This window comes from Lethenteron reissneri, chromosome 31 (genome assembly GCF_015708825.2).
Source record: "Lethenteron reissneri isolate LAM-NWPU_2019-01 chromosome 31, ASM1570882v1, whole genome shotgun sequence".
Classification (NCBI taxonomy): domain Eukaryota; kingdom Metazoa; phylum Chordata; class Hyperoartia; order Petromyzontiformes; family Petromyzontidae; genus Lethenteron; species Lethenteron reissneri.
In genome coordinates this window covers 4,156,103-4,170,154 of record NC_083809.1, presented here as the reverse complement: position 1 = coordinate 4,170,154, position 14,052 = coordinate 4,156,103, and the positions used below count along the sequence as shown (strand labels likewise).

The 14,052-nt window shown below is 43.4% G+C and overlaps 2 protein-coding genes across 6 annotated transcripts in view; one reads left to right on the top strand and one right to left on the bottom strand.

Moving 5' to 3' along the window:
• WDR37 (WD repeat domain 37) overlaps positions 1 to 10,414 on the top strand; it is a 38,986-nt gene extending 28,572 nt beyond the window's left edge. For all 3 annotated transcript variants that reach the window (XM_061563335.1, XM_061563334.1, XM_061563336.1), the window contains 2 exons: positions 1,730 to 1,844; positions 6,037 to 10,414. In XM_061563335.1, the coding sequence (XP_061419319.1) occupies positions 1,730 to 1,844; positions 6,037 to 6,177 (256 nt within the window). In that variant the 3' untranslated portion in view covers positions 6,178 to 10,414. The remainder of the gene's footprint in view (positions 1 to 1,729; positions 1,845 to 6,036) is intronic.
• Positions 10,415 to 10,436: 22 nt separating this feature from the next.
• LOC133349684 (double-stranded RNA-specific editase 1-like) overlaps positions 10,437 to 14,052 on the bottom strand; it is a 150,867-nt gene continuing 147,251 nt past the window's right edge. For all 3 annotated transcript variants that reach the window (XM_061563332.1, XM_061563331.1, XM_061563333.1), the window contains exon 10: positions 10,437 to 12,651. In XM_061563332.1, the coding sequence (XP_061419316.1) occupies positions 12,475 to 12,651 (177 nt within the window). In that variant the 3' untranslated portion in view covers positions 10,437 to 12,474. The remainder of the gene's footprint in view (positions 12,652 to 14,052) is intronic.

The window sequence follows — 14,052 nt, the reverse complement described above, 5'->3', positions numbered from 1 at the left end:
ACATCACCGTCAAGGCATGCTCTAGTCGTGCCACTGCAACGCTGCTCCCATACTTTTGTATAAGATATGACAAGAGCACACCTGACTGATTTTAAGTAATATCATTACTTAAAACCTTTTGTGACTGCAGGAATTAATATTCTTTGGGTCTTTCGGTAAAGTCACGTAGATCGGTTCAGAGGAAATAACGAAAAACTACGACGTTTCGATCGTAACACAAGCGTTCTTCGTCATCCCAATGACAACCGCTTGTGTTGCCTATCTACGTGACTTTACCGAAAGACCCAAAGAATATGATTTAAAGTTCTTGTTTTCCCATTAATCAAGATGAAAACACGTTGAGATAGCCTGGAACGTATTGCATCTCTATTTAAATAAAGGACATCAGTTACAAAGAAACAATCATAGTTCGCTCGTGAATTTAAATCAAAAGGATATGTATATAAAAATACATATTGCATCTCACCCAACCACACATTTGTCCAAATTTATTCTTACACAAGCTGTTTACTTATCGAAGACCATGTCGTCAAGTGGAAGTGACATTGAAATTAATTGAAGCAGCTTGTGCACACTGGTTATTGGCAGCACATTAGGGTCTTGTACAAACTGTGGTGACTGCAAACAGAGACACCCACACATTATTTGCAGATTGCTTTCCGCTGTGGAGCGATTGAAATGTCAATAATTTAGTAGGCAGAAAAAAAAATGAAATGCACACAGGTATCTTTTGTTAATGCACTTCATCCGTGCAGCATTCAAAATGATCACAGTTATAGTTGACTCTTACAGAATGATAACAACTCAATTATTGTTTACCGCAGACGACCGCTGTATGCATTATAAGATTTGATCAGCCGTTTCATGCCTCTTTTTTTCCGACGTTATTCAGTTTCCGTAGCTTATACGTCGTCGTTTCCAAACACAGCTGTGCACAGGCCCCTGGAAAGGTCGTCAATGAATTGGCATTTGTTTAGTCTTTACTGGGTAAACACATGCATGGACAGAGGGGGGGTGGTCACTTACAAACCGGGTCATGGGGTCCCAGTGCAACTGTGGTAAGGAGCTGTTCGGGACGATACCTGTATGCAGGAGCTGAGAGCACGTTGTAGTCGTGTCGAAAATTAATGGTTGCCTGAGGCGCTGGGATGATTAGTTGTCTTGAGTTATCTTTAGACTAGGGACATTGTGAACACACATGACAATTATATAATCAATCACAATTTTATTTAAACTGATTGAATGGGCATGAATCGTGGGGCAGCTGAAAATGTGTTACATTATGGTTATTTGAATTGAGTGTCAGAATGGCTATGAATTTCGGCAAGATTTTTAGAAAGCTATATTTATTACCGACAACGATTTTATCACCCAGAATGCATCAGTTCTCGGAAGATAAGCGGGGTTGAAACTGAATGAACTGTTTACATGTGCAAACAGGTATGTTGCGAGGCTACATGATCAGCAGCAGAGGGCCGTGCTGCTAGAAAATATGTTGAACTGTACTATGCTCCCACGTCTATGCTCCCCTTTCACCAACCGACACTGATCAACGTGATGACGTATGGTCAAATAACCCCCATGACCTCTGCATGGCCTAAGCACAGCCGTTGTCCAGCAGCGAATTGACAAAGGGCTGTACATATATTGATCCTATTTTGTTTGCATCCGTATTTATACAATGTTGATGTCTCTCCTGTGGTCTGTTTAACTTGATCCCACCTCTCAGGCTCAGTGTGTCACCCACGCACAAGATCATTGCACTGCCTCACGACAACAGGCACGTGCGTCTGTTTGACATGTCTGGCGTTCGCCTGGCTCGTTTGCCAAGGAGCAACCGGCAGGTAAGAGTAATAATAATGATCATGAGCAAGTGTGATTCACCTTTTATGATTTGACCCATCCCCTAATTGCCCCTTTTCACTATTTTTTTAAAATCCTTTATATTAAGTTCACTTGCTTTGCTTGCTTGCGCGCTTACGACCGTGCAAATCTTTCGGTCGTTTTTTAACCCACTTCCCGTAATCCAATCGAGCTGACATTTTCTACACAGACTCGTTGTGCGTGACAATTAATTTTCGTGAAATTTTTTTTCCAAAATTTTACACTTTTTAGGGAAAAAAAAGATATTTAATTACCAATTGCTTAATGGTGGTAGGCAATCATCTGGCCCATAGGTGGCAGCCATCTCAAGCCAGAGGACGAGAGGACTCTAGCCGCCACGCATATAAAGGATTTATAGTGAAAAACTTTGTTTTTACGGGTTAATTTTTTTTCACTTTTCACTTCTGGTGCTGATGATTATTATCATCATCGTCATTAGTGTTTTCACATGTGCAATCAGCACGAGTTGCCTTCACCTCTTCGGATCTTTTGCGGCCTTCTCTTGTTAGCATTATTAGATTTTATTCTGCCAGGTCTCTCCATCTGGTCCTCCTCGATCCTTCCCGTCCATCTTCTGTGTGTCGGTTGCATTGCATCCATTTTCACAGTCACCTCTTTGCTGTATCCATCATTAGTCGATTTGTTGAAGAACCCTGCTATTGGGAATATGCTCATGGCACATGTAAGTACACGCATGGTGGAAGTGTTAATGCACGTAGGTTATCAACGGTGCCGTCAAAACTAAACTGTTCCCGTTGCTGTCACAGCTGAATAGTCTCAACTTTTCACTTTTTCCCCCGGGACATGTCACAGAGCCAACTGCTTTACGGTTCCCATGACCTGTGATCACCTACAATAAAATGTAACTGAAAAGTGTGAAAGCAGGCTGGGTTTAGAGACAGATATGGTGGCTCTGGTTATGGTTAGGGGCTGGGATAGTGTTGGCTCTAGTGGTAGTTTGGCTTGTGTACGGTTAGGGATAGGATCTGGTTGGGTAGTTTCATGAGAGTTTGGGGTTAGGGTTAAGTGTATTGGTTTAGCCATGTTTATTTGTTGTAGTACAGAGTTAGACTGATGGCCTTAATCTAAGTTGTCTTGTGGTTGTTGTTGTTGGTTGTTTGACTTGCATCCCACTGGGATTTTTGCACACAGTGTTGGTGTGTAACGGTGCTTTTTCTGCAATATTTTGCTGTCTTTTCTTGGATTTTCTGTTTGCACTTAGTCACATAGTCACTTTAAGATGTTTTTTTGTTCATGATTTTGTTTTTTGTTTGTTGCGGTTGCACCCGATTCAAGAGCCGAATGGCTCACAGGGCTATACCTAATAAATGAACTTGAACTTGAAGTGTTTGGTTAAAGGTACAAATGGGATTGATACCATATTGGAACAACTGTATGACCCGTGTCGGGTAAGGGCTATGGTATGGCTCGGTAGTGTCATTCGGGTTCGGGGTAGGATTAGGGGCCATCCATTTAATCCACACAGAAACGATCAAGGATTCATAATATGAACGTGTTTTAAACAAACAGTCCACCGCCGGACTATCTAACTAATTTGAAGGCCGATGTAGACAAATTATTATCGAGGCATCACCCCCCCCCCCCCCCCCCGCTTCCTATGCGTACGTACATTATCAGTAGACATACGTACACATTTGGGTTACCCCCCCCCCCTCGCCTCTCCATGCGTACGTACTAAAGAGTATCTAAAAGGATGGCCCCATCGAGTACATCTGGGGTTTGGTATCTGTTCATACGATTTGGTGTAGGACTATTATTGTGGATGCAAAGCATAGTTAAGAGTTATGGGTGAGGATAGTTTCTGTTTGGCGAGTGTGATTCACCTCTTGTGATTTTACCCCCCCCATCCCCTAATTGCCCTTTTCACTTTCACTTTTGCTGCCCACAGCACTTCTAGTGAATGTGATGCGCATGTGTGTGCTTGTGCGTGCAAGCTCTGCCATGTGTACGACGCGTTTTAAGTGAAGGAATAACTCGTCAAACGAGTTTGCGTTTTGTCTTACATTTGTATCATCATCATCATGAATATTTAATGTTCAGTTCTGGAGCCCGTTGAGACCAGTTTTCTTGCAATAGAGACAGGAACGAACAGGGTTCGTTAGTGCAAATTTAAAATAACGATTGTAAAATTTAACATGTTGCAAATCATAAACAAGTGTGGAAAATATTCCGATAACATGGGGCTAATCGAAGTAATTTATTGTTAAGTGAAAAGTGTTGTGTAAGATTTTAAAAGTGGAAAGATGTAATGAATTTGAATGTTCTAAATCTAAATCGTTTGGGTAAACAGCATTATGAGTGCGATCCCCAGAGTAGTCAGCAGGGGATATAAGAATCACTGGCAGTGTTTTTTTCTGAACTGTCAAAGAATCCGAATTTCTCACAGCCACAGATTTAGCAGATTTTAGAATTTCTCCCGAAGTAAAGCAATGACCTCGACTTGTACACATGCAAGGCGTTCTTAAGCACCATGTACTTCCACCGTGTGGCTTCTGAATTTATGCTTAGGCGCGATTAGAGCCGTACTCTTCACATTTTAGCCGCGTCTTAATTATTGAGCAGCTGCATGCTTTTAACAAGCGGCAGGTCACAGCCCTGGACTGCGCGTAACCAATAGATGGTCTGTTAATGACACCAACCAGAGTAAGTGCTGAGAGAAGGCATTTAGTCTGCTCGTCTCGCTTGAAAAGAACTCCGTTTGTGTCTTCTGTCAAAATGAAAGTTCTGGGAAATGCTGCTCGTGTTGCCGTTGGTGCTTTGTGCTTACAGCAGTGGTGGTGGATATGTGGAGGGGGGGATATTGTGGAATAAAGCTGTAGAGTAGTGAACGGCGTCAGACTGGCAGGACTCATGTTCACCGTCACACGGACGCAGCGGCATTACCCTGCACGTGGGAGTGTGACAACGACTATTTGAAAAACAAAACCCGGCAATTAAAGGCTTGCGTGATTGTCACATTTTGGCAGCACAGCTTTCACAGTTTCACTTGCAACCCACACTGCTCAAAGCCCATACTTGCCTGCAAATGAAAACTTTCGTTGGCAGGGTTGCATATCCTTCCCCACTCCAATTAATGCCTCATCCCCATGGCAAGTGTAGTGGCCAAAAACAGACTGGGTTGACCCTTGACCAATGAAGGAAGTAACTGCCACTGATGGTTTAAAGAAGGGGTGTGCAACCTGCAGGGTGTGGCATGTTTTTGTTTATATAACCCGCGAGCACCACGGGTACATGATCGCTGAGCAAAGTCTTTTGGGGCTGTTCACCGCAAACAGGATATCGTGATGTCCGGCTTATGAACGTGACAGCCCGTGGGGAGCTAGGAGATTCCCAATTCCAGTGTGGTTCATGCTTGGAAAAGGTTGCACACCCAATGGTTTAAAGCGTGAGGATGCATCGCTTTACCACCGTTTTTCTCCTATCCTGGCAATGAGAGTATTGAGTGCGTGAACCAGCTGTTGCCTGGCTAAGAAGTTGCAATTATGATAAGGCTTCACGTGACTTTATGAAAATTGGCTGAAGCGCAGGCTCTTTGTAAATCTCTCACGAGTGGAACCATGGTCAATTTCCTAGCGACCGAGATGCATTTGTGCTAAACTTGTTGCTAGCAGTTAAGCCACCTGCCATTTTAGGTAGCCAAATGGAATGTAAACAACAACAACAACAAAAACAACTTTGGCAGCATGGGTGTCGACACGGAACACTTTTCATAAGTATACACACTGGGCAGAGCATGAAACTGTATTCTTAGGTGTTTTCGGTAAAGTCACGTAGGTAAAACATCAAAAATAATAAAATAATAAAATAAAAATAAAGATCACGACGGAGACTTGTGTTGCCTCCGAAACGTCGTGATCTTTATTTTTATTTTATTATTTTATTAATTTTGATGTTTTACCTACGTGACTTTACCGAAAACACCTAAGAATATGATTCCTTGCAGTCACGAAAGCTTCAAGTCTAGAAGCATGAAACTGGTTCACACACCAGTGAATGGCAGGGTCGGCTTTAATGCGAATGAAATCCTCCGGCGTCATAGCTTGTCAGCACTGCAGCTTTGTAGCGTCTTTGTGCCCGTTTCTTGCCCTGAATGTTAAAGTTTATTTCCCCCCCCCCCACCCACGTGTGCAGGGCCATCGTCGAATGGTTTGCAGCGCCGTGTGGAGTGAGGAGAACAGCACCTGCAATCTGTTCACCTGTGGCTTTGACCGGCAAGCACTGGGCTGGAACATCAACACCACTGCCCTGATTCAAGAGAAAAAGGCTCCGTAGCATCAACCGCACACCGACAGAGGCAGCCTCTTCTGTCTTAGTTTACTAACGATTGTTGCAACGGCATCCAGTTTATTTGTGGAGACGAGGTTTTTTTTTTTGCGCTTGCTCCACATTTCCATCGTCTTTCAATTTGGGTCCTAGTGAATGTTGAATCGCATCATAAAACGCCGTTTTGGAAAGTATAATTTCTGCAAAGTGGTAGGGAAATTTGGAAGAAAATCACGCTCGGAACCTGGGTCGCATTAAAATTAACAGAAGTGCACAAGTCAGGGGCCGTTAATTTAAGCCGCATACAAACTTAACTTTAAAGCAGTTGTAATTAGCATATAGAGCAGTGTGGCTTACTCGCTGGCGTCTGCATTACTGATGAGGCAGTGCTCCTTGCTCGGATAATTTACCCACGTTCTGCGTGTCCAGACCGCCCATGGAGTTACCAGTACATTTCCATAACCTCTTATTGATGCCGTATATTTAAGGCGGAACACCCACACACCACATATGCGCGAGTCCACAATTCATTTGACTAATTCGGTACATATTGCAATGTGGTGGTATCATTTTAACACATTTAAGTAAAAAAACTGCTAATTTTAATTAACATCTTGCAGCAATTAAAGCAGAGAGAGCAACAACTGTTGCATCGAATTAAGTACAGTTCACACAATCGTCAAAAAAAATCTAACTTAACCGGCTTTATTGGCCCAAATGGCTGCAAATCCAACCTTCGCCAAATAATGGATGAGCCCAATGGTTTCTCTTTCACTCAAAAGCAAGTTGTTGAACCCTTACCGCCAAGCTGGCAATTCATCTCCTCGCGAGTCCACGTGGGATGTCTTTCACTTCACATTTTCGTCACGGCAGCTAGGGCTCACTAATTGTCACTCCACTGAGATCCGTTGGGCCGCGTGTGCGCACTCGTGGGCATCCGACCAAACAACCAAACCTCCTCTCATCCCACCCCCACCCCAGGAAGCGCACCTACGGCACACAGGCTGAGGGAGCATTGATTGAACCGCATCTATCTCATCCCGATGTGGCATCGCTACGGTGGTGGTCACGCATGGGGCCAGAACTTAAAGCACGGTGAAGTGCGGTGCATTTTGAAAGCTGCGGTGCGAGAGACTCGATTGTGTGAAGTTAGGGGTGCGGCTTGGAGCAATTCATCAGTCATTTTTGAACACCCGCGATAAAATGCAAAGAAATGGGCGTGGAATGCCGGTTAACGTTTCTGCTAATAATATGAGAACGTTACCTTCAGGTTATTATCATGCTCGTTTACCCGCAGGGGCAAATGAGGCATATGATTTTTGAATTGTGACTTTTCATTGAATTGCTTCGGTAGGTGGGGGAGGGCACGGGACAGGGCAAGGTGTGGATTTAATTGTTGATAGTTTGAAAATATGTAACAATTATCATCGGCCATCTAATATTTGGTGTGTGTGCAAACTCTTCACAGACACACACGGACTTATTTCTTGGGAAGTCCGATGATATCTCATCTCAATCCACCTTTCATGGCAAATCCCTCATCGGAAGGTCTTGCAGAAGCAGAATATTTACTCAATAGTGTTGATATATTCAGAGATTTCATACGTTATTAGGTGGGCAAGCTCCTAAGTCACTTGTTCAATATGGGTTGAAAACATCAATCACATTTGTTATTTTCTCCAGTCTTAAATACTTTATGATGTATTATAAAGTATTTAATAATATATAATAAAGTAATGTCAAGTGAGATATTACCATCCAGATACAAGTTGAATTCCAAATCTATTCTGAAAGAAATTGCCTTCCGTGTTACATTTTTCAGAATAGCAGATGGGTCTTTAATTTTGAGAAATAAATTTTTCTAAAGCACAGACACTCGCTACTATGGTGTTGCAATTGTGGAAACGGGAGCATTTCCTGTCTCGGTGAGAATAGCGTTACATTCGATGTGTGGTAACGCATTGGTCAATGTTCTGTCGTAAAATTCACTTGCAGCTCTTCGTGGATGTTATTTTCAAGTGGGGTTTCTATTTTAAGTGCAGTTATCGGAGCACATCACAGCCACATATCAGCGCAATATGAACATTATCCATGCTCTTAATTGAAGAGTGTCAACAAATGAAGGTAGTATTCGGTTAACAAACAAAAAGTTTCTTGTGTAAGAATTCATCATTGCCGTTTTCGGTCGCTCATTACATAAAATAAACCAGATTAGTGCAAGTTTAGACGATAAACTTCTTGAGTTCATATTCTTTGGGTCTTTCGATAAAGCCACGTAGAAAAAATTATAAAAATATCCCGAAGTTTCTATCTACGTGGCTTTACCGAAAGACCCAAAGAATATGAATTCCTGCAGTCACGAAAGCTTTAAGTCAAGATATAAACTTCTTGAGGTTTGATTATTTTTGAGATGTTTTTGATAGTTTTATTGTACATCCCATATAGTGAATGCATTGAGCATGGCTATTACACCAACTTCAGGAAAACTGGGGTTGTGTGGCTGTTTAAGCTGGTGAACGAGTCGGAATATATATAATGGCGCGTGCTATCGCATGCACACACCGCAACGCAAAGTTTATGTACAAAGAAGCATTAATATTTATTCGCAAGTGTGGCGGCTTGCCAATAGTTGAATAAGATATAACTATATCACCAAGGTTGTCCCTGCTCGTGTTTACGCGCCCGCATTCAAGGTGCGTGGGTTTGGGAGTAGTCTAGTTTGGATGCATGGGGTGGTTGTGCATCCCGTGACCTGTTGCGTGAACAATGTGATGTCCCCTTTGAATGTGCGATTGCATCTGTCCCTCTTATTCATCACTGGCCCTCTGCATTTTCACTTGCACACCCCGACTTGAAGGATAAAGCGCCCCTCGTTGGCAGTTCAGCACCGTTTTTACACATGGGAAGAAAAAAACCAACCTGATCCACAATACGCTTTAAAATGAGCCGAAATGGGAAGAGGGAACGACATTGAAAAATCTTCCATTTGTACTCAATGTCTCCACAGCTGTTACATGTACATAGAACTTATCTTTAAACATTGATCCATGCCGACCTGACAAGCCGCACCCTTTCGAGGGTAGATGCCGATGAAGATTAACTTGTGGGCAGGGCAGCCTTGGGTAAGTGTTTGGCTTAATCCTGTAAATATTAATCTGCGTTGGTGTCGATGTTTTTGCGATGCTAATTTCCTCGGGACTGAACCGAATGAGGTTGGTGGCAAGACTACCCGGCTTGGTTGCGTTTCAACTCCCGAAAGAAAAAGGTGCTGCATCACGTGTCCAAAAACCAATGCTGCTCATTCGCTACTACCATGCTTCAGTGTGTCAAATTATTACGAGTAAAGGTCCTTTGTCACTATAGTGTTTTGCCTTGCAAGTGCGTATTGCGTAGAAGTTGTCGTGTGTGCAGCTTAACTATACACGTTTATTTTTACGGCGATGTAAATTAAGATTAATGGAGCCACCCATTTCTCCAGCACGGAATGCACATCCGCCCAGAAAGCACCACCACCACCACTTAGTGTCTTCAGCGGATCCTGTTTGCCGTTCATTAATGGGCAAAGCGAGCAAGCGCTGTGTGCCTATCCTGATTAAGGGCACTCCGCGTCCCCCCACTACATGGCCAATTAAAGGGTAATCTAATTGCCTTTGTGCGCGCGCCCCCCACGGAAAGTGACGACGCGTTTTGTGTGAACGCGTTGGGCGCCAGCATTGATCGCGTAATATACGGTATACCTATCCCGCGTGCCGTTCGCTGTGAAGCTACAAGTGATTGTACAATGCATGCTTATTGTGGAGCACTTTATGCGTGCGAGAGAGCCTAGTGGTGTTGATGTGACTGCTTTGGTTGGACTGAAGAAAAGACGGAACGAAAATGCACGGACGCTGCATTTGGTTGTAAAGGACTTGTATTTCTACCAAACCAATAAAACATTGAATGAGTTGCCCATGGTTCAGATCTGCAAGCCCTAACGGTCGCCTGTACATTGAGGACTTAAATTGGTTTTGAATTACCAAAGCATGCCTACTGTGGGAGGATTCCAATACAACATGTTTCACGTCTTCAAACATACTGGCTATTATCAATTTAATTAAACAGCAGCACCAAAAGGTACTGTAATATAGGAAATTAGCTCAGGGGTATTTTCTTAAATTTCCTCTTTAAATATAATGCAGTAACTTAAACCAAATAACGCATTTAATGGATTACAGTTAAAGTAAACACAAGGAAAAAGTTTGACCCAGTGGGCATTTGACCGACTTGCATTCTTTTTCACAGGTGCATTTATTCCCTTTCAAAGCAAAACGAGATTCCATATGTTTTGTAAAGCAAGGACTCATTATGCAGCAATATACATCAAATATGTACATGTGTAAAACATCCTTGCTTTCGAAAGATAAAGGGAATACTTAAAAGATCCATCTTGCAGAGCATTCGCTTTGGGGAGTAAATAATGATTTGGACAATATTTATAATCTCCGGCAGTGCTGCAGAGTTTTCTGAACGCTTAATATTCACGAATGCGGTCAACATTTAAATTTCCAGTTAATTTGTTCACAGTTAAAATTTAAGGAACGTTAAAATCTTCCAATATTCAATATATACACAAACGTAGTGTACCTTAGTAAGATCGGAGCTCAGAAAACCACAGTATGATGGGCAGAGTGCAATTTCATATACCTATGTCACACATGTACAGATAAGTTTCACTTCACCTTTTGCGTTTAACACTTCGAAAGCGGGTAAATTTCATTGGTTCAGTGTGATTACGAATAAAAGGAGGGCTATTGTTGCCAAGTTGGCACACCGCACTAAAAAACAATCGGCCATCAACATTAAAACTTTTAATTTGGGCGGTGAGTTCTATTTATGGACAAGTGAAGGGCCAGTGGCCACTAATGCCAACCACGAACTGCTGTGGAATGGAAATTAATTTCAAGCAGCTGAGATTGTCTCCTGGAGCCTCATTGGACACAGCCAAGCGCGAGTGGGCAGCAAGCAGGGCTAACAGATCAGACATTTAAATACCACCTCTCTCCAATTCAATCTCCTCCCTTACGTACATATCACATAACTGGTACTACTTCCAGCCCTTTTCATTGGGCCCAAACCCTGATCATCCTCATGGCTTTTGAGTTCTGAACAAACAGGATAAAACGAAAGGTTACATTTGGCTACGTTGCTCGCCTTGGGACTCGCACAACGTAGGAGAGAGACAGGTTGGTGGATGGGTGCTGGTGAGGGTGTGGGCTGTACCCCAGACTAGAGATTCCACCTTGTTTTTTTCCCTCCAGTTTTGCCCTCTTGTTGAGGTTGCTGCTCAGGGAAATCTGTAAGTCGTCCCGAGGGAATTAAAAGTTATCACTTTCAGTTTTTGTTGTTGCCATTGCACGATAATATACCCACTCAAAAACAAAGCAGTCAAATAACTTATCCCCCTCTTATGGAATGGTGAGGTATTATTCTACCCGTGATAGGTCTCGATTTTTTTTTGTATCTAGGAGATGGCAACCCTAACCAACACCCCAACAGGAGCACCAAGGAGCAATCGGCTGCCATGTAACGAAGCCACTGGCCATGGACCAAGAGCCACGCTGCTTGCAAACAAGCGCGCGCTCCTTCGCACATCGGCCACTTGGTTTTCCTCGTTAAAAAGGTGTGAGCGATAGGGATTTAATGCACGCCCGTGCGCTCTGTTTACACACCTTAAAATGACGGGACAAGATCATTTTGTTTGTTAGTGCCAGTCTTTGGGGCAGAAACGGACATTAGGGTAGCGTGGTAAAGGAATGCGGTTCAACGGAGATACTAAAAAGCACACGCTCACATTTTATTTTTTACAAAAAGGTACATTTTAAAAAAGCAGGAGCTGTTCAAATGACTAAACTTAAAGGTGACGATTAAAAATCTACATTGAGCACAGGTGAAAAAGTATTTCCATATTGGGCTAAACGAAAAGTTGAAGTGACACCAATGAAGATGCACCGACATTCATTCCAACATCTCTGCACACCTACTAATTATGCAGGGTATCTCTACCACATTAAATCAAACACAGCTTATAAAATGTATGAACAGATGCCACAAAACTGCATTGCAACATTTTGGTGGCAATGCTGTAAAATTGAATGATTTTTTTCTTAATTTTTTAATTATTATTTAAACACCCTCTTTTTTCTCTTGCCCGCCCCATATCCTTCACCTCCCTCTACCTAGGGCTCCTCATTTCCCCCCCCCACCCCCCCGGTTCTGCTTTTGTTCCCTCGACAATACACTTTATTCTGGAGGTGCCACCAGCCAGACTCACACCGCGACAGTAAACTGGTCTTGCTCAATGGGTTTTTTGATCCAGGCTCCCAGTCCCGCTCCCTGGAAGCTGAGGTCAAGCTGCTGTTTGGCGAGCTGATAATCGCCGACTTCCAGCTTGGCCATGCTGTACAGCGTGGGGCGTTCCGGCTTCAGAGGTACGCGGCTTTTCAGCTGCACAGGTAAAAAGTAAATACAAACAATAATAATTGGCAGCAGCTACACCGGCTGCATCATCATCATCAGCAAGAAGAATATCCACTCAAGCAGCAGCATGTATCTGCTTCCTTCAGTATTAAAGCAGCAGCATCAGCCAGTCGAGTAGCTTTTGAGCATGCAGGCAGGGCAACTGCACCAAGCTTCAGGAGGGGTGGGGGGGGGGCAGATGGAAAGGGGGGGGCATGTCAAATCATGCACTCGGGCCCATGCCAACCACACTAAGCGACTGACATCAGCAGAATGATATCAATGGCACAATCATGATCAGCAAGAGCAGTATTGATGCTGTCAACCGACTGCTCTCGATAAGGCCGTCACTCTGTCATTAGTGTCCACCTCACCTCACACAGCAGGCCCGTAACTCTTGGCCGAAATTACTGGGTCGACTTAATTACTTGAACAAACTCTTTAAGTCCGTATCCAGTGGAAATATTGCGAGTCGCGAAGCTATTCTGCCGACAACGTGGTTAACATGAATGCAGAAGTAACATTTTAAGCATATTCAATGTTAAGCAAGGAGAATATGGGCATTATATATTTTATGACTTCTACCAAGGCCAAAAAATAAAGGAATTTCCTCTAAGGACATGTTTATTCATTTCTCTTTTAAGCGGCCAATTAAAAAACATGTTTTTGAAGTGTAAAAATATCAGCGCTCGCAGATGTACATAAATCATCATGGCGTTGGGGGGGGGGGGATTTAATAACCTCCAGGGAAATGGGAATAGCAATCCACACTGCCATTCACGAGACGCTGATTGCAAAATACGCAGCGATCACGGCGAGGTTTTTGGGGGAAATCCTTCCTCTATGGCTCTAATTGCACTCGGGGTGCCACGCGTAGTAATAACGACACACATAGAGCAGCGGGCTTTAAAAACACCCCCCTCCCCCCCCTGTTGATAAACTACTGTGGTCAATGTCAGCCCAACCTTGAAGGAGAAGCCACACCCCCAGCCATCGTGGCAACCAATCATCAGTGACAGAGCGTGTACCATCACTCACACGTAGCAGCGGGGGGGGGGGGGGATACAATCCCGAGAAAGGGTGACCTCTTTAAAGAGTTAGGGACGGGCCAGCGTGCGGGTGCCTCCCCCCCCGCTCGAACTAATGGAACAGTCCCGGCTATTGTTGGCAGTGCGTGATGAAATGGAATACCTGCTATGCAGAGCAAGCCCTAAGACCATTGAATTGGTAATGAAAGTTGGTGGGAAAAATTGAGTTCATGACCAAAAACCAATTTTAACATCGGGCTCCTAAAACAAAAGGCAGCGCTGTGAAATTAAGTGCTCGGGTGTTATGTATGATGTTACCGTTAATGGCATTAAGAGACGATGCATTGCGTGTTAATATATT